The sequence below is a fragment of the Chenopodium album genome, chromosome 27 (assembly GCF_948465745.1).
Source record: "Chenopodium album chromosome 27, dcCheAlbu1.1, whole genome shotgun sequence".
In the NCBI taxonomy this organism is placed as follows: Eukaryota; Viridiplantae; Streptophyta; class Magnoliopsida; order Caryophyllales; family Amaranthaceae; genus Chenopodium; species Chenopodium album.
The window spans coordinates 25,306,809-25,333,316 of record NC_137860.1 but is presented as its reverse complement, the minus strand read 5'-3'; the positions used below and the strand labels follow the sequence as shown (position 1 = coordinate 25,333,316).

Sequence of the window (26,508 nt, the reverse complement as noted above, 5' to 3'; positions counted from 1 at the left end):
AGATTGTAATTTCAGGGGTCCACATCGTAACAATAAAATTGCAATTGCAGTAATAACATGTTTTGACAAATTGGGAATAATTCTATTTCTTCACTGTTTGGAACATTTATTTCAGAGTATGAATACAGGATATAGTACCCTTTTTTTTTATTATTATTAATATTTATAGTGGCAAAAATATAAATTTAAAGGTATCTATATATCTGATGAAAGTATCAAATATCAATATGCATAATGTCATTAGTGATCAGTTGAATCATGCTAAAACATAAATGTCTATGACGAGGTTGTGGTGTGATTTAAAACACATGTTACTGAACAACTTTTGTGGAACATCTAGTTGAAAATCCTTTTCCAAATGACCCCTGCATTCAAAAACGATCTTGATTTAATTCCTCAACTCCACTAGCTCACTCTATGTATTTTTCCCAGTGTCCTAGAATTCTTGATTTAGTAAAGTTTTAATCCAGGCCAATTTAAAAAATAGGAAAAAAGAAAAAAAAATCATCATTATTCCTTTGCTAAGAAGAGCCATTCATGGTGACGAACCCGAAATGGAAACCTTAGATCTGTAATTCAAGCACTTTGATACAGTTATGAGGCTTAAAAACATAGGACTTTTATATGGAATGTGGGTTCAAGTAGATTTATAATTTTTTACAAAACCGATGAGTTCATTTATAAGGGTTCCTTCAACAAGTTTGAGCTTTATAAATCTTTCTAATTAAAATGGCTCCCTCATTAGATGCTGTGGTTTTATGCAAACTGCATGTTTATGCTGTTGTTTTTCAGCTAGATTACTCCCAATTACATTGCACATATATTGTTACCTGTTGGTTGAATGTATTCGCATGATTCTCTTACTATCATGATTCTTACTATTTCAATGTAAACTCATATTTTTGTTTTTGGTTTGAACCTGTTCAACATCAGTTGCCTGAAACAGTAGAGTTTGATACAAAGGACGAAGCGGAAAGCCTATTGTTAACAACGATTAGGGGTAAATGCATCATCCAGTTGTTGCTTCTCGGTGCAATAGATAGTATTCAGGTATGAAGCTTCTTCCTTTGATATACTTAAAGTTAACTGTTACTGCTCATTTATTATATATGTGCAATGTTTGATAATTATTCCTTGTAGATAAAAGAGGTCCTGTTGGCTGTAGGAAAGAATAATTTACGATTAGATGATTTCGAAAGCACTATAAGTCTTACCGTCATGTTTGAAAGGCACACCTAGGCTCTTAAGCTTAAGCTGCTGCAACCCCTGGGCTAGGCATGTTTGATGAGGCACTTAAAAAGGCACAATTGCTGCAATAATATTTAACCATTTTTTAGAGACATGATTTTAATTCAAAAAATTGAACACTTTGATGTATTGCACGCCTCATGCTTGCAGTATTCTTGTATGCTCTAGGACCCTGTCGCCTTAGTGTGCCTTGAGCCATTCAAACCTTGCTATATTGGGCAGATTATGATTATCCAAGGAGTTCTGCATTACCTATCGCGTTCCTCTTCCTCTAAAGCGGGAGCTTTGTAATTATGTGTTGAATTATGAGATTAAGGCTATGCTAAAATCATGCTATCTTTTTTAAAAGATTTATATCTAGCGCAATCATTTTCTGAGTGATAGTTAAGCTCTTAGGAAGCTGTACATACAGTGTTAATTGGAGAAACAATGTGTTTCTGCATTTACATTAACCCTGTTGAAAGCTAATTGTTTTAAAAGCATTTTTTAGAATTGTAAATTCATTATATGTTGACTATCATAATTTAGGGTGAATGTTTGTAGTACAGATTAAATTAGGGCTCAAACCAAAATAATTGGGTTTTGTTTTCAATTGATATTCAGGACTACAAAATAAACCAAACCAAATTAGGACTACAATACAGTCGAATCCAATTGGTAATTCTATGTGGTTATTCAGGTCCAACTTGACATTTTAAAGCTGATCAATACTTTAATAAACAAAAAAAAGAATTTTAATGAAACTAAAAAAAGAGCAGTTCAACCACAATTACAATATCAGTCATTAATAGTAAATAATTACTAAGGCTAGCTGATTAGTGATTACACCATAAAATGAAATTGAATTTTTTACATATGCGACTTTTTTGTCATAGATTTTAAATAAATTTATACAGATTAAAATGAATGAACAATGTATTGCATATGCAAATTTTTTCTCCAATCTAATGATTTACTTATAATGAGATGAAGGAGGATACATGAGTGAGTGAGGGTTTGAGATAGGGAGATGAGAAATAATGAGAATGAGAGAGGTTGAATATACCTGAGTATGGGGGATAGTATATGAAAGTTGATGAGACACTGTTTTCTAAGTAGACTGAGGAATAAGTAAAATGACTCTTGGGAGAGAAGGGGTGTCTTCAGGGTTAATAGATTTCCTTCATACAGGCTGTGGGGGCCCCAATTTCAGTTTTTGAAAAAACTGTAAAGATAGTTCATATAAAAGTTTGGTCAATTTGGTTATAGATTGGATTCGTACACATTTGATTTGATCTAATCACAAAATCCTATTTTCAAATAATTATAATAGAAAATTTAACAAGAATGGATTCTAAATCAATCTGAATTAAAGCAAGTTTAGCCCCAAGTCTTAAGACTTAGATGTGTCATCATTTTCTGTGGTCTCCATTGAAAATGATGTCATCAAATTCTTGTTAAGACTCACTAAGGCTTACACAAATTTATCACTTTAGCCCTAAGACTTAAATATTTGACATATTAGATGTGACATCATTTTTTGTGGTCTCCATTGAAAATGATGTCATCAAATTCTTGTTAAGACTCACTAAGACTTACACAAATTTATCACTTTAGCCCTAAGACTTAAATATTTGACATATTATATGTAGAAAAGTGTTAAAAAAAAAGGGATAATAAAAATAAAAGTGAAGTGGGTCTCAATCTCAAGTCTTAAGTTGAGTCTTGAAATTTCAAGACTCGACTTGAGACTTGCTTGAGATTTTTGAAGAAAAATGGGAAAAGTCTTAAGTATAAATCTTAGACTCAAAATGATGATGTCATCCCAAGTCTTAAGACTTGGGGCTAAACTTGCTCTTACATTGACTTGGATTGGATAAGATTTTATTGGATTTTGATTATTATCTGAAATATCTTTACCCCTGGCTTTTATGCTGCAATTAGTGTATTTATAACATCTTGTCCTATATGCATTGTTCATTTTCATACAGTTAGTGCTATATTAGTCTACAAACTAAACTTTATTTTTGATTTTTTGTGCAGAAAAAATTTTGGCCCAAGTTAAAAGCCCAGCAGAAGGTCACCATCATGGAAATTTTGCTATCAATATTGGATTTTGCTGCTTCATATAATTCATATCCTAATCTTCGATTGCGCATGCGCCATATTCCTGTGGAAAGGTAGCTTCTTCTTGATTCAAGCTCTAAGATGAATTTTAGTTGCTTAATTTTCTTATAATGAGGAGACTATCATCTTTGCTTTGAATTTTTTCATTTTTTTTACTTTCAGTACATTAATATGCAGTTATGCTTTTATGAACTATAGAGAACTGAAGTGTTCATGTTTTGGCACTTCAGCCCTAATACTCTTATATATTACTCATGTGTAAACTAGGTTTGAGCCTGAGTTTGACTTGAGATCTTAACAAGCCAAACCCTGTAAGCCTGAGCTTGGCTAAACACAACTTTAGTACTCGTAATATAAAAAAGGGTTAAAATGTAAGATAATGAAGAGAAGAGAGGTTGGGGGGGGGGGGGTGTGTTCCGAAAATATATAAGTCAAAAAAAAAAAAAAAAAAAAAAAAAAAAAAAAAAAAAAAACTGTATTAATGAAGTATATACAATAGTACCTTTAATAAAGGAAAGCGTATAAACTAGTGTGGGACTAACGTAATAATATATTAGTAGTACGCTATTGTATATATACCTTGTAGTTGGATTGGACAATTAATTTGATAAAATATAACTGAAGATAGGGGTAGTCTTAGCTTTTGAATATTAGTGGGCTGACAGAGCTGGTAAATAATAATTTCTTCCTGAATTAATTTAATTCATTTTGATGTGGATAATTATTCCATAATAAAGCCATGTTTTCTAACTAAATTATAAAATTCAGGATTCTACATCATTGCTAGAATATAATTATGTCGTTGGTATATAATCATGATCATTCATATATTTAAGAAATATAGTAATTATCAGTGATTCTTTAACACTACATGTATCAAGCTACTATAATTTCTCCCTTCCCCCTTTTATGTTTTAACTCTCTTTCCATCTTTGTCCTTTCTTTTTTTGTTCTACTTTGCTTGATTCTTTTAGGTCCTACTCATCTTACCCTCATTTTGTAAATATGATAGTATTGATGATTGATTTTTTTATACTTATTAGTCATATATGTAACTAATTAGTGAACATTAACACAATTGATTTTATCATTTCAATTTGTCATTGTTATATTGGATCTTCGGATTGTACAATTGCAAAATTGTTTATGAACCTTATCTTTCACAGTATTTTCTTGGTAGGATCATAAAAATCCTACAATTATTCTGCTTAGAATAGGGATCGATCATGTATTTTTGGATCATAGATTTGTAAGATATGAGATCCTAATAATGATTCTTACAATGATGCTCCCACTACTATCAATCAAAGGGATGTTATTTTGCTTGATGATATATAATACAAGCAAGTTCATTTGCTTCTTACCTTCAACCATCAAATTTTTTCAACCTAGATGCTTACAAGGTAGCTTAGTCCCAAATCGATGGATAACAAGGTGCTATAAAAGATGAGTTGCAAATTTAGAATCTGATTAAATAAGAGGTTTCACTATGTTACCTAGCCATAAGTTGGGCCTGGGGTTGTGTGGAACTTGAGTCTCTTACACAACCTGCATATAATGCAAACTTTTACCTTGAGCTGACGTATTTTTTAAAAGTGGGCTGGGCTTCAAGAATTTACATTAAAGCTGCTTTTAAAATTCAACTTTGCCAAGCTCAAAAAATTTATGCTTGCCGGGTTTTGGGCTCATGCTGAGCTAGGCTAAACCTTATCAAGCTCAATATGAGCCGCCTACCTGTTCTTGGGCTTGACTTGAAGGTTTATCGCCTCTAGTGTAACCTGTTTTTGCCTTCAAGTCCTTGATACTCTGCAGACTTTTTTGCAGTCTTGCATCTGTGTACACTAAAGAAAATGATGATCTGAACATCACTTTTATTTTTTAATCCTGCAGTCGAAAATCCTTAGTATAGAAAACAATTTTTTCTAATTAGATTCAATCTCATTAAGTCCTAGTGGCTCCCCTCTTTCATGTGCTGCTCTACAGTGCACATTGGCAATCTTACTTTTATACTATCTCCATTTGCTAAAAGATTACTATCAGTATGATGCAGTGCTTGTATTTCCCTCTACGTGATTTTATAAAATAATTTTCTTTGTAAAAATGCAGTATGATTTGGAAATGATTTTTTGGCATGTTCAACTAACATGCAAGACTATACTTCTTTTTTTTAACAAATTGCTCTGCAAAGAATTTTTCCGTGTAAACTGTTCAAAGTCTAAAAACAATATTGTAATGGAAAATACAGCTCCAGGTTATGGAAATCTATAGTTCCTAACTTATGTATTAGTGTGATGCAATTGACTCGTGACATAACTCTTACTTTATGTTTGCCAATTAAAATTTTACAGTGCTGTATAATTAGTTAAGCAATGTGTGTGTTGCCTCTACTTATCTATCACATAATTTTGGAGAAACATAAGGATCCAGTGGCTTTCATCTCCGATTTTATTGAATTGTTGCTTACTTTGCCATTGCCTTCCCATGACCTGAGAAAAACGTTTGATAGTTGATTCTTTCTCGTAATTGCTGCATTGAAATTATCTTTTCTTGAATGATAAGGACATTTAGTAACACACATTGAATCTTGCAGGCCTCCATTGAACCTTCTACGCCAGGAATTAGCAAGCACCTGTATTTACATGGACATATTACATAAAACCATCTCAGAACTTGATACTACCGCAGAGAACAATCTTGGAACAAATGACATTCAGGTTTCAAATGTGTCCCCAACTGAGAGTGACCTAAATACAAGGGCCTATTCTTCTGCAGATGAGAATCTTGGCCGGGTAGCTGAAGAGAAACTGGTATCATTTTGTGGACATATGCTGAAAGAGGCGTCTGATTTTCAGTCTGCTGTTGGAGAGACTACTGATGTGGAAATTCATCGGGTATTGGAGTTGCGTTCTCCTGTAATTGTGAGGGTAAGTGCATCACTTTTAATTTTATATGGTTGTGCTTCCAGCCTTCTTGAAATATAAGCAGTTGCCACTGAATCAAAAATCTTAATCAAGTGACCGTTAGATTCAAATTCCTGTTTAATTGCTTGCTGTTCATGTGTGAAGTGCAAAATATTTGATTGTGCTCGATGCCTTACAAGCAATTAACATTTGGTTAAACATTTTTTGATCACTATTTTGAGCTTTTGTTAGGAATTACAGTAACTGTTATTAAAGAGAAGAACCTCAGCATTCCTGAGTCTTCCCAATTACCAACTTCATTTTTAGGTGTACTTCATCTGATCGTGAAGATCCTGCCAATTTTGGACTTTCTGTAATTTTTAATCCATCTAAAGAATGAAATTATGCACTGTTTTTTAGTAGCTATTGTTAAAGTAAAAAAATAATAATATATAAATTACAATGATCTCCAAACAATTTAAATTTCTTCCAGAGTAATTACTTTGTTAAATTTATTATGCTCAAACTGAGAGTTCTCTGCCTTCGACTTGCAGGTCATAAAAGGCATGTCCTCTATGAATAGTCATGTATTCAGAAAACACCTCAGAGAGTTCTACCCATTGCTTACCAAGCTTGTGTGTTGTGATCAGGTAGATCATCTTACTTGGTATTGTATTCTTTGTAAATCTATCCTTGTGTATTTTTTACAGTATTAATTAAGCTGCAAGCACCAAAGTTTTTTGCTACTGATGTTTGCTAGAAACAATCCAATGATAAAAAAATGGATCCAGTTTACTGCTTTTTTACGAAGGGGTGCATCACAGTGTAAAAAATAAATATATATGTTTCATTGTTTTTTTTTTCCTTCCCCGCTATTGTTCAGGCTCTCTGAGATAGTAATTAGATTTGCAACCTGGTTTTAAACCACTATCAGGGTGCTGCTCTCTGGGATAGTAATTAGAATATTAGATACATAAGAATTTTATGGTTTGCATGTAGGGCTTTGTGACCTGAACAACTTATTTCTAGTTAGGAAGTTGGCTGTTTATTTTTGAAGTAGGCTCCCTGTTTTGGTAGGTGGGGAAAAATGTAGTATTCACAGGGTACCCTAAGTCGAGGTTTGGCCAGTGAGTGCATTTGGAATTGTATGTGGAGTCCATATTTGCCTCCACTGCCACCTTTCTTTAAGATTGCTCCCAGAGTCCCTGACAATCCTAGCTCCTCTTTATGGTACCAACATGTCTATCAAATAAATCCCCTAACTGGTTTCACTTCCTTTGCACCAATTGTTGTGGCCATAGTGTGATTTTTTTTTTTTAATTTTTATTTTTGGCGAATGCTTAATTTGGTTGTTCTGATGCACTAGCTTGTAACTCCCATGAAACTCTAATAATTCACAATCAAAATCCAAGACACTTATCACTTTCACATACTAGAAGATCGAGGGAAGCTTTGTAGTGCGAAAAAACTGAGCAATAGTTTTGTGTTAAAGGTAAATTGTGTGCTTTGTTTGGTTTACATTGATCAAGTGGAGCTCAGAATTATGAGATGGTATGTAAAAGTTACGCATCATAGAGGTCATTGCAGTCCAGCTAATGTAGATTAACTTTGAAGTCTTTTTTACATGGTGATAATTCTGACCATTGAGCTTGTTTCAGATGGATGTTCGTGGGGCACTCGGTGAACTTTTCAAGAGGCAACTTAGCACTCTATTACCACAATGATTTATGCTTGCTGGTCCTTAAAGCTGCTCAGATTGGATGCATTCTGTCACCATTGCAGCACTTGTGTATCAAATTTTTTTCATATGCTCCATACACAGCCATCCATACATTTTTGGATGATGACATTTTTGCCTATTGTCGTTTGTGCATTTCCTCGGCTTTTGATACAGTTTAACAAAACTCGAGTTACTCTGTCCGCTTGTGGACATTTCCCCTTAATGCTCTATAGACTAGGATAAGTTAAGGTTGACTGTTATGTATAGTTGTAATTGTAAAATGCTGTGGTATTAATTACAGTAGATAGTTTGTGTCGAAAATTTATATTACAAAATTGAAGGATAGGTAATTCTTTCACGTTCCCTGTAGCATTCTCTTTCTCAGTCTCTGGAAGTTGGTTTTGGTTCCAGATACTGTATTCAAATACAGTATGTAGAAATTAATACATACAAGTATAACTGTATAATTCTAGTGTTTAAAAACCGTACCAAAAATAAATTAATTTAATAATCAACTTAACACAGTTTTTTGTTTTTTTTTTTTTTTTTTGACGGGCTAACTTAACACAATTTGCAACCAAAACATAGTAAAAATGAAAACAACTACAACACCCACCGCCGCTATGACTACCACCTTAAGTCCTTAATAGGTAGCACAAATACGCATTTCCACAATTTTGGTCCGCCCACCCCTTTATTCAATTGGGAGTATTTTCTGTTTTTTTTTTTTTTTTTTTGAAGTATTTTCTGTTAAATTTGGACTATGAAAATTATGATTTTTAGCTTCTTCAACAGTAAAGTGTATATATATTTTTTTAAAAAAAGGAATAAATACCCCCATGAGGAACAATACTTGTTAATCAATATGAGAAATAATAAACGGAAATTTTGCAATTACCTCGATAGGCAAGTGGCTTAACCTATGCCACACGATGACGAGTAAGACCTTGATTAGATGCAGAAGGTGGTGAAACAACTTGCAACCCTTTGACGCAAAATGTGTGATTGACAAAGTTGAGAAGATCTTTTAGAGAGGTGGCAGTACTACAGGACGATGTACATTCCTTTTAATATTATTACGCGCATGAATTTTGCCACTTACGAGTGGTTATTGATGCTAGCACGGTTAGCTCCCGTATCAGTAACCCCATTATTGGGGGAGGTTAGGTGGGAAACCCGTTCGATGCATAATCAACGCTAAATAAGTTATTTAGTTGTCTAGTTGTGAAGTGTTGTTGAATGTTGTGTGCTTGTAAACAGGTGCATTGAGGTAAGTGTGTATTGATAGGTGAAAACATGTTAGTGTGTTTATATACTCTTATGTACTCAGCTTTGCTGATTGTGTGTTTATTGGTCTTGTCTTTACCTTGGCCCTATGATGACCCATTTTTCATGGAGAGTAGTGGAAACAAGTAGAGAGAATATTTTCAAGTGATTGGAGCATATTCAAGACGGGGCATGAGTGAAAAGCGAATCATGCTAGTTTCTATTAGTTTATGATGTGTTTTATGCTTTAATTATTTTATGATATTATTTTTTATGAGACTAACATAAAGTTTGAGGTTTGTTTGGGTTTTGATAAGGGCCTACAATGGTTCTAAGTTGTAGGTTGAATTTATTTTACTTCGTTTGACTTTGGTTTTGACTTTACTTTCGTTTGGTTGACTTTTTAAGTTGACTTGTTTTAAATGGTTTGAATTTAGCCTTCCGCTGTGTGTCTTTGATAGTTGCCATAATCATTTTCACGGTGGCGGTAATGTCTTAGATTTTCCAATTTCGAGCTTTAAAGAGTAAAGCAGTATTTTAAAGGAAAGGAATTTCTAGGGTGTTACAAGGGCAAATTATAGATAATGTAATTATTGTTCGAGAGATGATCCATTCTATGAGGAACAAGCAAGGAAAGGTGGCCAGGTGGGTCGTATGGCTATCAAGATCGATTTTGAAAAGGCTTACGACTGTTTAAGATGGACTTTTATTAGAGAGTCTCTAATGGCATTGCAGCTCCCTCACCACATAGCTGAAGTTGTTATGAAGTGTATCTCCTCAACTAGATTTCAAATTTTATTGAATGGTGAACCCACTGCACCTTTCTCTTCATCTCGTCGTATATGGAAAGGGGACCCTCTCTCACCGTACTTGTATATTATATGCATGGAACGGTTAGCTCACCTAATTTAGAGAGCGGTTAATTTAGGGGCGTGGATACCGGTTAGAGCTATTAGGAATGGCCCGGCCATATCCAATTTGGCTTTTGCGGATTATTTAATTTTGTTTAGCCAAGCCTCGGTTGATCAAGACGAGATCATGATGCATTGTCTAAATCGGTTTTGCAAAGCTTCGGGGAGCAAAGTGAGAATCGATAAATCCAGAGTGTACTTTCCCAGAATACTAATCTCGAAGTCAGAGAAGCCATTTGCAACACTCTTGGAATGGAGGAAACAAGTGACTTTTGAAAGTATCTTGGTGTGCCTACCATTAATGGTAGGACCTCTAAGAGAGATTATCAATATCTCGTTGACAAGATTAATGGTAAGTTGTCTGGGTATAAAAATCGAACTATGTCTATGGCAGGGAGGATGACCCTTATTCAATCGACCTTGACAGCTATCCCTCTATACACAATGCATTCTACTAAGCTCCCTAGGTCGACTTGCGATGAGATTGACAGAAAAGTCAGAAAGTTTCTGTGGAAGGAGAATGATGGAGTCCGCAAGATGCATCTTGTCTCTTGGGACACCATCACGAAACCAAAACAAGCTGGAGGGTTAGGTTTGCGTTCTATGCGGCAGTCAAATAAAGCCTTCCTAGCTAAGTTGGGTTGGCGTCTCTTGGAAGAACCGAATGCTCTTTGGTCAAGGGTTATGCGTGCTAAGTATTGCGATAATAGGTGTGATATCGACATGTTCAAAGATAAAGCTAATGCCTCGAATGCTTGGCGTGGGATTATGAGTAGCATTGATGTGGTTTGAAAGGGTTTGAATATGGTTGTGGGTGATGGTCATCGTACTTTCTTTTGGCATCATCGTTGGGCTTGCAAAGAACCCCTCTTAAGTTATGCTTCAACCGAACCTCCCATAGATGTTCAAGACTTGACTGTGAGAGAGTTGTGGGATAAGGAGACGTGCTGGAAATTTGAGAAATTTGCGGACTTCCTTCCAGCACATATCCTAAAGGAAATTGCAGCTCATGAATTAATTGAAGATGAAGAGGAAATAGATGAAGTATATGTAGGAGTTTATAAGTACTGCGCAGCGGAAATAATATGAATCATATTCAATTAAGAACCTAATCCCAAGAATTACATGCATAACACACAAGACACATAATCATACCTTTGAAGCGTGAATTCCACGTAGCTATTCGACAGGAAAATCAGGGAGAGAATAGAGCCCCAAGTGTTGCTCCTCTACTTAGTCCACAAGATTCGAACGAGCCGTCCACTAATACTAGATTGGTCGAGTTATTGAGGAAAACCGCGATCACCACCTTTTCGGACAACCGACCACCACACGAATCACCACCACCACGAGACACCACCGGCACTTAGGAGGAGGAGAGAACCGTGTGAGAGAGAGGACTTTGAGAGGGGTTGGGTTTCGTGTTTGCTAATTCGGGTTTGATCAAAAGATCAATAAATTTCTTACATGCAAACCTAGGCACCTGGTCTATTTATAATCTCATTATAATTAGACTAGGGCACGAAGCCCAAAAGCCTCTTAAAGCCCCTACATGGCCGGCCACCTAGAGTGATGAGGCCCATGATGGGCCTCGTCCTCTAATGCTCGATCTAGCCCCTTTGTGTGACCTTATAGGATCCGTCCAATTGGGCTTTGGCCTATTTTACTAGTCCAAAGATCGTAAGTACCTCTAGCTATGGAAAAACGACGACCCAAATGTCCGAACTTAATTATCTCCATAATTTGATCCATTTATATATCTAGTAATTGCACACGACGAATACATAACTCCTTCAGTATATTCGAATGGATCACCCTTGGGGGGTTTCACCTTGGGATCTGCTATGAGTATTGTTCGTGAGTTGGAAGGTGTGTGTGATGAGGTTAAAGAGGGCTGAAATGCATTGTGGAAAGCCCCGGTTCCTCAACATATTCAGTTCTTTCTCTGGCTAGCTATTCAAGACAGATTAATGACTAACACCACCAGATTTATTCGACATTTGAGTGATGATCCAAGATGTGTTATCTGTGGTGGGGTTGAGGAAAATGCTGCATGTTCTGCGATTTTGTCCTAATGCTAGAAGTCTCTGGAGTAAGATAAAGACCCGCAGGGTGAACATGAGGGAGAATTTAAGTCTGGAACAGTGGCTTTTGCTCAACTTGGACGCTCAGAAGGCTGGCATGGGAAGTGAGTGGCCTCGGGTTTTCAGTGTTGCTTGCTGGTGGTTATGGAGGTGGCATATTTCAACATACCCCTAAATCCCTAATATCCCCTTTGATCCAGTTAGTTTTATTCTTGTGAGAGTGGGTGAAATTATAAGAGCAATGGAGAGAATGCAACTTCATGGTGAAAATTCGAAGCAACCGAGAGTTGAAAAGCTTATCAAGTGGAAATTCCAAAAGAAGGTTGGGTGAGACTGAACACATATGGGGCCTCGAAGGGTAATCCTGGTGATGCTGGAGCTGGAGGTATCATTCGAGGGCATAGAGGAGAAGTTCATAAGGCTTTTTCCATGAATTGTGGGCGCTGCACTTGCACTAGAGCCGAATTAGCTATTGTTTTAAAAGGCTTAAGCGTGGCGTATGTGGGAAGGAGGTCATAGAAGAGTCCAACTTTCTGTAGACTTTGAGGCTGTTACGCGCATGTTGGTGGAGGAAATCCCCACTAACTCTCCCTATATTCACATCATTCGTAGATGCAAAGCCCTTGTTTTCGAAAGTGAATAGGAGGTCACCATCTCTCACTGTTATAGAGAAGCTAATCGAGCGACGGATTGGTTAGGTAATTATAGAGTGAGTTTGAATGAGAAATTTGTTCACTTTGAGGCGGTTCCGAAGGATCTTCTTGCCGTCTTATTGGAGGACCTGAGTGGGGTGGCGCGTGCTAGGATGGTGCCGGATAGCTTAGCTTAGTTTCCCTTTTAGTTTCTGCTTTTTGCTTTGTTTTGTTTTCTTTATGTTTTGTTTCGCTTTTGTTTTGTTTGCTTGGGGCTTGCCCCTCTCTTTCACCAAAAAAAAAAAAAAAAAAAAAAAAAGAATTCTTGAACGTGCTTTTAATTTTTTTATCAATGATATATACGGAGTAAAACAACAACATTTTACAAACCCGAACTATAGTAACAACGAACCCTTGTAACTCACATGTGTAACTAGAATCAATAATTATGCTTTTTGATATTACAAAATTTTAAGAGCCAGATATAAAGTGCATGCAATCAGAATTTTTTATGCTAAATTTACAACCAGTAGTAGTTACATTTATGTCTAAACTTGCTAATTCTAACCAATTACAAATTTACATTCATCTCTCATTTAAGCTAAGTGCTTAAACTTTTTCTTACTATCATGGCCCATATGTTTAGCCTAAACTTGCTAATATATATTTTAATCAATTACTATTAATCTACTAATTTCACCATCAAGTTCTTAGTTTTTTATGGGTCCACATTTCAATTTGTTTCGATTAATTAGTCACCCAACATAACTGGTTTATTCCATTAAATCACCCAACATAGCTAATTATTCTTTAAGAATATAATCACAATTTTAGGGCAAAAAAACAACTTCATTATCATTTTAAGCCCAAAAATTTTAAAAAGCTAACTAAGCATTAAAAGTAATAATAGACACAACTATTGCGGTGGGCAGTTGAACGATCAATTCAATTAAGGGAGGATCATTCAAGATTATTACTTTGTTAAAAGAGAATTAAAGTCATAATTTTTTCTAAGTGAAAATGATATAGTAAAACTTTTTTTTAAAAGGTGGACCATAATAAACCCTTCAAAGATGCCAAAATTTAGCCTATATATATGCATTTTATGAATATAATATATACATGATATGTAAAAAACCTAAACATTCTTCTATGTACATATACCTACTATTATAACTTGTGTGATTTAGAGTTCGGGTTTCAGATCGAGTAATTAAGGATGAGGAAGAGGCAAGTGGTGATAAAGAGAGTTGTGGAAGACTCTAGAAACTCAACCAACTCCGCGGTTGCTTATAGAAGTGTAAGGTATATGGAGTGCCAAAAGAACCATGCGGCTAATATTGGAGGGTATGCTTTAGATGGGTGTAGAGAGTTTATGGCTAGTGGAGACGAGGGCACGAATCTTGCGCTTGTTTGCGCCGCTTGTGGCTGTCACCGGAGCTTCCATCGTCAAGATGTTCAGACTGAGGTTGCTACCGAGAGTTCTTCATCACTATATTCATCAATTGGGTCTTAATTAAGCTACTCTTTAAGCTTATGTATTAAGAAAAAAATATATATTAAAGTACTTGTATAAGTATATGTTTTGAAGATTTCTGGTTTTTAATAATTTATGGATGTATTTCTATTTGATGGTTGAATTTGAGTTATATATTTATATTGTTAGTTTTGTCTTCTTATGCTAATTTGATTATCCATCACCAAGTTAAAAGAGCAATTATAGTCATGATTGTTTCATTATATTCATATAGTGTTGCACGAGTAATACAGATTTTTTTTTTTTTTTTTTTTTGAGAAATATACAGAATTAAATTAAATGCATGTGATATATAGTTGTTTAAAAAATACTATGGAGTATAGTTTGGAATGTTGTTTACAAGTACTTCGTACAATAAACTTTTTTTTATTTTTGGTAGTAGCTAGATGCTAAATTGCTAACTCTAGTAAAACAAAATTTGCAAACTAATGCTACATATTATATCAATAGGTTGCAATTGAATAAGGGACAAAAGAAAAAATATATATATATATATAGAGATATAATAATAATAACAAATAAATTACTAGTAAAAGATTTTACAGATCAAGGGACTACATTAAAATTGATTTGTTAATTGTTAGTTAAGCAATGTTTTTACAAAAAAAGTTATCCAAAAAAAAAAAAAAAAAAAAACATGCTTTAAAAACAATAAATAACATAACATAACATTATAATAAAACAGATACCGGGAAGACACATGTCATTTCCTGGTGTTGTTTTTTCCCTCCAAAAACTATTTTCCAAAAGTAAAATATTCTAACTTGATTTTTCTTTTTGTATCTTTTTTATTTACAACTTATTTAAGACAATAAAATTATATATATTTAATTTATATATTATAATACAAATAAAAAATTCTTATTATTATTAATAATAATATATTTTGCTTAAAATGATTTCTTTCTTTATATTACAATCTGGAAATAATTTATTCTTTTATTATATACTATGCAATAATATTTTCCTACATATAACTTTGTGACATAATCTATAATTATTTTTATTAGTCATGCATGTAATACTCCAATATTTCCTTTAGTATGGTATAATTTAATTTTTTATTTTAGTATTACAAATTTTACATCTTAATTTGCAATTTGATAATTTTGTATAATCAAATATAGTGTTAAACTAAAATTACCGTGCATGACACAGAACCTAATCTAGTAAAATTATAAATGACGCTTTGTTATTAATCTCAAACTAATGGCATACATTATCCGTAAAGGCTTGAGTGTGTGTTTAAACTTGAAATATTGGGCTAAACTGCTAAAGTATATTAGAATCAAGATTTATTTTATACCATGTATATGTAAATCAAATGAAGTATCGCGTGGCACATAAACTTACAAAACTCATTTTAATGTATACTAATATTAATATATTGTACGGTAGATTTGAAATTTCAATCAATTGCAAGTAACCTGCTTATTGCATAGAGTGCACCCAAGTTTAGATCAATGGCAAGGCTATTCATCTTGCCATGTATAATATCGATATTTAATTAGTTGATAGAAGATGACGTGGTGCCATGCCATACTCTATATATATTAATGATTACTATTGTTTCACAAATAACTAAAGAATGTTAACATTGATATTTAAATTCACGTCATGACCTCGTGTTCATTGAGCTAAACATCTACCACCACTCCAATGACACAGCCTATGTCATCAAATCATGTTCATAAATGGTTAAAATTTAAAGTTCAAGTGTTCAACTTTGATTTTTTTTTAATTTACTCACACATATAAGGGTATTAGCTATTAAAACATGTAAAATGTATTGTAATTTCATTATAACCAAATTTTTTTTCATAAAATATGTTGATTTTATAGGAATTTCTTATAATAACTAAAGAACTAAGGGCTTGTTTGGCATCATTTTTTATTTTCAGTTTCTTTTTTTTTTAAAAAAAAAACTAAAAACCAAAAATAGGAAATAAGAAAATGTTTCCACTTTTAGTTGTCAGTTTTTAAAATTATCATGTTTTTAATAAGTTTAAATAATTTTTAATTCATTATGTGACATATATCATATGCTTTTAAAAAACAAAAAAAAAAAAAACAGAAAACCACAACAATGTCAAACGAACCCTAAACATTCAGGTTTTTTGATAGATTAAGTAAACTAATAATAAATATAGTTTCTAAATATTGGATAATGAAAGTTGATGGGCAATAAATTTACAAAATTAAAATTTAAATGATTGTTTTTATGAGAAAACGCCAATCTCCAAATTGATGTTACTAATCTATTAACTATTACTAAAACAAAACTTGCTGACATCATAAAGGGATACATGTCACTTTTTTATTAAAAATTTTCCCGCCTAAACTATTTTTAACATCATCCTTTTTTCTCTTTTTTTTTTATCTCATATATTCCTTTTTTTTTTTTTTTTTTAGAGGACTATTCCAAACTAAATAAATACAATACTTCTTTCAAAATTAATTAATGAGATTATGATTACACTTTTTTTAAATATAAAATTGGACAATTATTTAAACAAATAATAGCTACTTAATCCGGGCAATGCACGAGGACTAAACTAGTCTATATTTATATTTCACCTAGTTTTATTATAAATTTTCTTTTTAAAAATACATAGGTTAACCTAAGGCATCGCTAATGCCAAAACTAGTTAAATTACATTTAGCGAATTGCACTTAATCAATAGTTGGAAGTTCTCACATCTAATTGTCTAAGTCATTCCTCTAAATTCCTGTCCTTTGATCTTCCTCTTACACGCCATTTATAAATTACTCCCTATTTAAATGGCATGCACCAAATTTCTTTTGGATTAATTTATCCCTTTGAGCTTATCACATATTCACATTATTCATATGCATAACATTGATGACTATAATGAGGGGCCATGCATGACTTTATCGAGTTACTCTCACATACATACTTTTTGGCTTCGCCAATATGATAGTTTTAATTTTCTATCAAGTCTCCCTAAACAATAATTAGAACATTAGCCCTAGTTTCTTTAAAAAATATATAAAATAAAATAAAACTTTATTATTTCTACCTTTTTTTTTTTACAAAATTATATCTCCTATTTTTTTTTTTTTTAAATAACTCACTCTTATACACTCTCTTCGTCTCTCTCCTTATTTTGTTGGTACTAGAGTAATTAGAGTGAACCCATGCATTTATAGGACAGGATATATCCATTTTTTTAGGGTAGAGCACAAATTGTTGGATTCTATTTGTATACTATAATATATCAACTAGTAAGTGAGAACATCAATATGAAACGAAGAGAGTAACATAAAACACTAGATGCTCCCTTCATTCAAAAATTAATAAACATCAAAGTATCTATTCCAAAATGATTTGTGATTAGCTTTTCTAAGCTATTTTTGCCTATTGAGAGTATCACAACAGTTTTGTCTCGTTCCATAAAAGAGTGTTTACTCTGTCCAAAGAATATTCTTTGAAAAATCAGACTCATATATGATGCAACTATATATATATACTCTTTATACTACTTTTTGTATATTAATGTAAATGTATAATTCAAGAAATTAAAAAAAATTTAAAATGTGAGTTGGTATAAGATATATTTGGATAAAGTAAGGTAAAGTGTAATAGATGTATCAATCAATCAATCAATCAAAGCCTTAATCTCAAAAGTGGGGTCGGCTAACATGAACCAAATTTGATTATTCCGTGTAGTCATCAACATAAATCTTTCTCCTCCATCCCTTACGATCCAAAACTTCATCCTCACGTAAATCCATGCACTTCATATCCTTCCTCACTCCTTCCAACCAAGTCATCTTTGGTCTCCCTCTTCCTCGTTTAATCCCTCCATGGTCCCACTCTTCCACTCTTCGCACCGGTGCACCCTCGGGTCTCCGTCTTACATGTCCAAACCAACGCAGACGATTTTCCCTTAATTTATCTACAATGCCCGCCACACCTACTTTCTTGCGAATAACCTCATTTCTGATTCTATCTCTTAAAGTGTTTCCACACATCCACCTTAACATGCGCATTTCCGTAACCTCCATCTTTTTAATATGCTCTTTCTTAGAAGCCCAACATTCTGTACCATAGAGCAACACTGGTCTTATGGCAGTCCTGTAGAATTTTCCCTTCAACTTTAAGGGAATGCTGCGGTCGCATAGCACTCCCGTGGCCGCTCTCCATTTAAGCCACCCTGACTTAATCCTGTGGGTCACGTCTTGATCAATGTCACCATTCTTCTGGATGATCGACCCTAGGTACTTAAAACATTCACTCATGGTCAAATCCTTTCCATCCAAACTCACCACTTCATTGCTTGTCCCCCTCTGAGTGCCAAAACGACATACCAAATATTCAGTCTTACTCCGACTTAGCTTAAACCCTCTAGATTCCAACCTTTGCCTCCATTGCTCCAACTTGACATTAACCCCATCCTTAGTCTCATCCACCAAAACGATATCATCTGCGAACAGCATACACCATGGAACCTCATCTTGAATTGGTCTAGTTAATTCGTCTAGAACCGTTGCAAAAAGAAAAGGGCTTAATGCAGACCCTTGATGCAATCCGATTGTAATAGGGAAATCTTTTGTCAACCCTCCGCATGTCCTCACATTTGTTGACACATCCCGATACATATCCTTAACTAGGTCTACATACCTTCGTGGGATACCTTTCTTCAACATTGCCCACCAAAGTATCTCTCTTGGCACCTTGTCATATGCCTTCTCTAAATCAATAAAGACCATATGAAGATCTTTCTTCTTTACCCTATAAAACTCCATCATTTGTCTTATCAAATGGATTGCCTCCATAGTAGATCTCCCAGGCATAAAACCAAATTGGTTATCTGAAATGCTTGTGCATGCCCTCAACCTTTGTTCAATCACCCTTTCCCACAACTTCATAGTATGGCTCATAAGCTTAATTCCTCGATAGTTAGAACAATCTTGAGCGTCTCCTTTGTTTTTATAAACCGGGACCAAGGTGCTCTTCCTCCAATCTTGTGGGATCCTTGTAGCCGTCCATATCTTGTTGAAAAGGTTTGTTAACCAATCAATACCAATCTTACCCAAACACCTCCACACCTCTATCGGTACCCCATCAGGGCCAACCGCCTTCTTAGGTTTCATCTTCCTCAGTGCAATCTCCACCTCTACTCTCCTAATCCTTCGCACATACTCCATGTTGATTTCTTCATCACTCATAGAGGTATCTCCTATCACAACTCCATTACTTCCATTAAATAATTCATCGAAGTACCCCTTCCACCTGTCCTTGATGCCCTCCTCTTGCACTAGGACCATTTGGTTCTTATCTTTGACACACTTCACCATGCCAATATCCTTCCTTGCCTCTTGTCTTCTCTTTGCCATCTTATAAATGATCAAGGTAATATAAATTGTGGAATGGTCTATGAATATAGATAAAGAGAGGTAACGAGCATGAGTAAGATGGTTTGGGGTAATTTCTCGAATAGAATAAATCAAATTGAGTTGGACAAAGAATGAAGTAACGATAAAGAAAAATGGAAAACTCTTCGCCCATAGCCCTATGTACTTGACAAGTAAATAGGATGGCATTTTTGTAAATAATGGAAATCTGAGGGTGAAAAATATGATGACAAAAAGTACCACTACATGCATAATAGTATATAAAAAGTACTATTCAGACAACTTATATATTAATGGTACATCATACATGTATAATAGTACACAAAAATGTAATATTGTATCATTAAAAGAGAGAAAATGTACCATCGAACTCTAGATTATCCTCCTATGTATATGCCAAATACATAGGTCTGATGCGCCTTGATGCACTAAAAAATAATGAGTAGAATAAAAAAGAATGGAGTATATTGTATGTAGCTTTATGTATATATATATATATATATATATATATATATATATATATATATATATATATATATATATATATATATATATATATAATATCTCGACCATTCTATAATATTTTATTTTTAATACTAGAAAATATCTTATAGAAACTCAATATACCTATCCTATGAATCTATGATTCTATGAACAACTAGCTAATTAATGACATGTTTAAACGATGGATAAGATGGCCAATTAGACAAATTTTCTTTAAATTGAGGTCCACAGATCAAATCTTGTTGGTTGTTATGGTGGAGTTACTTCATGGTCGTTCAATAATAAAGTTGATTAGAGACCTAATATAAGTGAAAGGTTGTGCTAATAAGACTGCTAACTCAACTATCTTTTACTAATTAAAAGTTTGATTTAGGAAGTATCATTTATGGTTGGTTCACTGTTTTACTTACTATTCATTATTAGCTTTACTAGGAGTGGATCCTACAAAAGAATTTGAAGGTGGATTAGCACCTTACACTTCACAAAGCCTAAGCTAATTAGTGTTAATAATCTCAAAAAATGAATGAGTTGTCGAGTTGATATCGTTTGATAATTACGAACAAAGTTGTACGGCGTTGCAAATTACAAATGGGGGAGGGCCGAAGGGGGGATTTGAACCTGTGACCTATCATACACCAGTTCTCAGTCTTTGTCATCACTAAGCTAGGTCTAGACCACATTGGTACATTGTACTTCATTATGGATATGCTGCGTCCCTTGCTTGATGATTAAGAATATTACTCGGACTCTTCATTTTTAGACATGGTATGGCACTCATTACGGACCAAAATCATGCAAATATCATATGTTTTTCTTGTCTTGCATAATAACATATATGTAGCTGATCAGGCAAGAAAGTTAGGAAAGGATGGCATCTATTTATACTTTGATTGTGCATCAGACTGCTGAATTATGTCAGATAACTGTAGTTTCCATCATTTCATGAATATTAAGCACATGACTTTGATTAAATCATTAGTCTACTCAATTTAACCTCTCTGTATAGTTACTATCTTACTATCATTTCATGAATACTAAGCATATATATCACACAAAGTACGTAGTATATCATATGCTTCTTGATTGTGCATTTTGACAGGTCGAACAAAAGAAGACCAGGAAGATAGATGACATGAATTTGGACAATAATAGTTCTGTTACTAGTTCAAGTACGTGTTTCACTAGCTCGTTGTTTACTATATATGTTTTCAGATGTTTACAACAAGTTCAATTTTTGTCTTTTCAATCTGTACTTAAACTTTGTTATAGAAAAATACTCCCTCCGTTTTGTTTTTTTTTTTTATTTGCATCACTTGAAATTGTACAGAGTTTTAGAAGAGTAATACTCGTATAAAATTGTAAGTGGGTGATATGAATACGGAGTAAATTATTATGGTAAAAGTGATGTGGGGACACCGGGACATGAAAGTGAAAGTATGTGAGAGAGAGTTGTTGGGACTATGAGAGAGAAATGATAAATTAATTTAAGTGAGGTTTTAAATAAGAGAGATAAATAATAAAATATTGTATAAAGTTATTATATAGAGAAAATTGTGAAAAATGACCTTTTAAATAGTCGACTTTTTGAAAAAGGACCTTTCAAGCGAAAACTTGTGAAAAAGGACCTTTTAAGTTGTATTTTGTTTGTATGGGGTAGTAGGGTGAGCTTGCGAGGTGGTCAACGCTCGAGCTCAGGCGTTGACTATCACATGTTAGTCACGTGACTTGTTTTTAAAATAAAAAATTAAAAAATCCCCAAATTTCCCCCCTTTTACGACCTCCGTGAGAATACTATATGAAAGGGTTAGGTTGACAAATGAGGGAAATTTGGGAAAATATTTTATTTTTGTAAAAAAAAAAATACGTGACTAATACGTGATAGTCAACCTCGAAACTCAGGCCTTGACCACCATGCAAGCTCGCCCAAGTATCCCATACAAACAAAATACAATTTAAAAGGTTCTTTTTCACAAGTTTTCACTTAAAAGGTCCTTTTTTTATTATAAAAAAAAAAAAAAAAAAAAAAAAAAAAAAAAAAAGGTCATTTTTCACAATTTTCTCTACTATATATAGAAGTGATGCAATAATAAAAAAAACAAAAAAACAAAAGAAAAAAAAAAAACAAACTATTAATGGGAAGTGATGCAAATAATAAAAAACGGAGGGAGCATAATTTTAGCCATCGAATTATAAGGGTAACGACGTGTGTGGATATCTTACGTCTCATAACAGGCCCTGTAAGATACAACAAATTGCTTCCCTACCCTGCATTGTGTTTATGCTTCAATTCTATCGTCGAAAATTGCGTTTATGCTCAATTTCTTGTTTTTATAGGCACAAAACATAGAGACAAAGTGCGGTTGCATGTATCTATTGTTTGTTCTTTCAAAGAAATAATGATTCTACTTCGCAATATTGATGCCTTACAAGACCAAGCAATGCCAATTTCAGGTCTATTTGTAGTACATTATTTTTTAAGATTAGTCCTTAAAGTTGGAAAGTTTTCTTACATCACACTAGGACAAGTTTCCTACTGAGACAAAGCTACTGTCTAGAAAAATTCTATTTTTCACCCAAGCATAACATCATACAAAATTGAATAATGTTCTTGTTTATGTAGTATAAAAGTTGTCATTTCCAAATTCCCATTACATTCTTTTGTCCTGGTTATTACTTTCACTGTACTACACGTACGATTGTACGAGTATAAGATTGACAATGGACTGAAATCAGAAGTATAGTCTCTTAGCAAGACTTCTTAATTCCAATCTTAATTCCAATCTTGATTCTCTGACAAAAACCAAGGGAGTAAGCCGTAACAAAGAAATAACACTTTTTAAGGTTCCAAGAGTACAAAGAACAGATGATGTAGGTGAAATTTACGTGTAACTATACTTCCTTTAATGCCATACGCCTTCGACCCATATGTTAAGACGTAAAGTTATTCTTCAATTTATACCGCCATTGATAAACAAAAACAAACAATAAGAACCCCTGATTAATGAGACGTGAGATATATCATGGCGAAAAACTCGCCCTTGTACTATGGAGTAGTATTGATGAACATTTATGTAATTGGTAACTTGTTAGGCCGTTAAAACTCCAGCATCATTGAACATCTATTCGCGAATAAGATTATTGACAACAGAAACACTATTTATTGCAATAATTGTTTGTACAAATATATTCAACCACCTTCATGATATAATTCTTGATAAAGTACATTGAAGTAATGACGGCGACTACTAGGTTATTGCATCTTCAAAGAAAAGCCACTAGAGCTTTAAAGACGATAATGGTGGTGCATTCTGCTAGCAATTGTTGGAAAAGAATGAGTAGTATGTGACAGATCCACCAATAATTGTAGAAACTTGCAACAAATTGAATAAGTGAAGCTAGGTTGTAATCTTTATTGGATATATATTTGACTTTTATCCATTTTTATTAGTCATGTTCTTTGATTTTTTGTATCAAAGTTGTAGCATGTTTACTTTGCTCTATAGCTCCATTTTACATTGATCTCTAAGAATTTAGTACGTCTCTTATTTCAATTTGTGTCAAAAGTATCAGTTCACTTCAGCTCTTAATTTCCTTCCCCCATAAAATATTAATTTCAGCTCTATTCAATTCAGTTCAACTCCAATCAGTTCCATTCAGCTCAGTAAATATGAACAGAACCTAAATGGGGTCTGGGCTGCACTCGCAAACCAAGAAAGAGAGTCCACTTCACAAGTCCAAGGATATTCCATTTCAAAATTATACAATAGGAAGAGTAGCCCCTTAGCATTATAAAGTTATTAACTCTCTCCTTATCAACCAATGTGCAACACTTATATGTGTTATTTGGTAGGATATACTTCAACAAAACTTAGGACTTATTGAGCACAAATACCAACAAGAGTTGACTCAAGTGGTAAGCAGTTTGATGTCGCTTAAGGGAGCTCTTGAGTTCGAGCCTCACCGAATGTAGAATACTCTTGTTGGGAGACTCACTCACCATAAGCCAAGATGTGCAACCCGAGTCGGATCCGGAAGTAGTTGGAGCTAAACTCTTGTGAACCGGGTGGCGCAAACTCAAAAAAAAAAAATTATTGAACACAAATAACACGATTTACAAAACTGAAATTAAGCTGAAGTGAACAGGCCTTTAATAGATTTCAAATAATAAATAAATAAATAAAAATAAAAAAATAATCTTAGAAGTTTGATGAAAATATGAGTAGTGTAGCATCTCAGCCCAAATTAATTCCACTTGGAGCGTTATGGCTCGTTACTCTTTATTGGCATGTATTTTATGTTGTATGGCTTGCCATCGGCCCATTATAATGAATGATGATTCTATTTTTTGCGTTTTTTTTTTTTTTTTTTTTTGTAAGAGAATGATGAAAGTTTTTTTTTTTGACGAGAATGATGAAAGTTTTAATTCAGTATGCCCTATGGAATACAAAATATTATAATTCTACCTAATTCTAGTACGGTAGAGTTACTTGTATTCTGGGTTACTTGTTTCTGGAGTTACTTGTATTCTGGGGATACTTGTGTGGGTTACTTGTATTCTACGGTTACTTGTATGGATTACTTGAATGGGTTGAGTAACACCTACAAGTAACACTAGACCAAAACCTCGTACCAAACCAATAACAACCTACAAATAACCACTGACCAAAACTAGTAACACTCATACAAGTAACCCCATAATACAAGTAACACCTACAAGTAACCTCTGACCAAAACCAGTAACACTCATACAAGTATCCCAGAATACAGGTAACACCTACAAGTAACCCCTGACAAAACCAGTAACACCCATGCAAGTAACCCTAAAATACAAGTAACACCTACAATAACACCATACAAGTAACCCCTGCCGCACCATGTGGCCAGCCGCATACAAAAATTTGTGAATTCTTTTTTATTTCAAATTTCAATATTTTACGAAAATATGTTAATTTGTTATTCGTTTTTATAGGTGAAGTTTTAATATTTGTTGAAAATATGTTAATACTGTTATTTACATTTTTATAGGTGAATAATAGATCAAGGACCTAGTTAATACTAGTACTAGATGAAGCCCGTGCGATGCACGGATCGTTTATATTTTTTTAAAAAAAAATATTATATATATATATATATATATATATATATATATATATATATATATATATATATATATATATATATATATATATATATATATATATATATATTTGACAAAAATATTTTTTATATTTATGTGATTACATTTGTTACTCCGTATTTTATTAGTTGTACGCAATATATCATTTTTTCGTATTTGTTTAAAATATTAGATAAAATTACTAATCTTATAAGATAATATTTTGTATTTAATTAATGTAACCATTAATATCTCATTGGTCAATTAAGCTTATGTGGCACTTGAATTATTTAATGGATATAACTATAATTTATAATCCTACGTGGCACGTTAATTAATCTTACGTAGCATAATCCTATTGTAACGTGTTAAAAATATTTATCATATGTGGCGCTCTAATAATTTTTTTAAAATAAAAATCCTACTTGGCGCTCTAAAAACTCGGGAAAAAACTCCCCTTGAATTATTTAATGGATATAACTATAATTTATAATCTGTGGCACGTTAATTAATCTTAGGTGGCATAATCCTATTGTAGCGTTTTAAAAATATTTATATATGTGGCCCTCTAATAATTTTTTTAAAATAAAAATCCTACATGGCGCTCTAAAAACTCGGGAAAAAACTCCCCTTTAAGGGCCTGTTCACATTTACTAAACTGAGTTGAACTGAACTGATTAGAGCTGAATTGAACTAAACTAAACTGATTAGAGCTGAACTGAACTGATTGGAGTTGAACTGGACTGAACTGAACTGAACTGATTGGAGCTGAACTGAACTGAAATTAAGTAAATTGAACAGGCCCTAAATATATACTACGTATATTAGTTTTTTTTTTTGGAAGAAATCTTATACCTCAAAAACAAAATGTAATTACGTATATTAAAAAGCCAAAAAAAAAATGTAGTTACATAAGATTATTTTCATTTATGAATAGGTCGAGGCCCATTTTTTTTGTCGTAGCACAGGGCCCCGTTAGGCCGTTAAGATTGGGATGGACTTGCCACTATATTATTACTTTACTTATGCAATACGCCAATACGGAGTAGAGCTGTAGAGATAATTGAATAACATACAAGTAATAAGTTTCTTATAATTAGTTATT

General features: G+C 33.5%; 1 protein-coding gene across 1 annotated transcript in view; it reads left to right on the top strand.

The window, feature by feature from the left end:
* LOC145619076 (brefeldin A-inhibited guanine nucleotide-exchange protein 5-like) overlaps nt 1-8,299 on the top strand; it is a 29,899-nt gene extending 21,600 nt beyond the window's left edge. Inside the window, exons 29-33 of the mRNA XM_081673675.1 lie at nt 934-1,050; nt 3,271-3,407; nt 5,945-6,278; nt 6,809-6,904; nt 7,913-8,299. Of these exons, the coding sequence (XP_081529801.1) occupies nt 934-1,050; nt 3,271-3,407; nt 5,945-6,278; nt 6,809-6,904; nt 7,913-7,978 (750 nt within the window). The 3' untranslated portion in view covers nt 7,979-8,299. The remainder of the gene's footprint in view (nt 1-933; nt 1,051-3,270; nt 3,408-5,944; nt 6,279-6,808; nt 6,905-7,912) is intronic.
* Nucleotides 8,300-26,508: the final 18,209 nt, after the last annotated feature.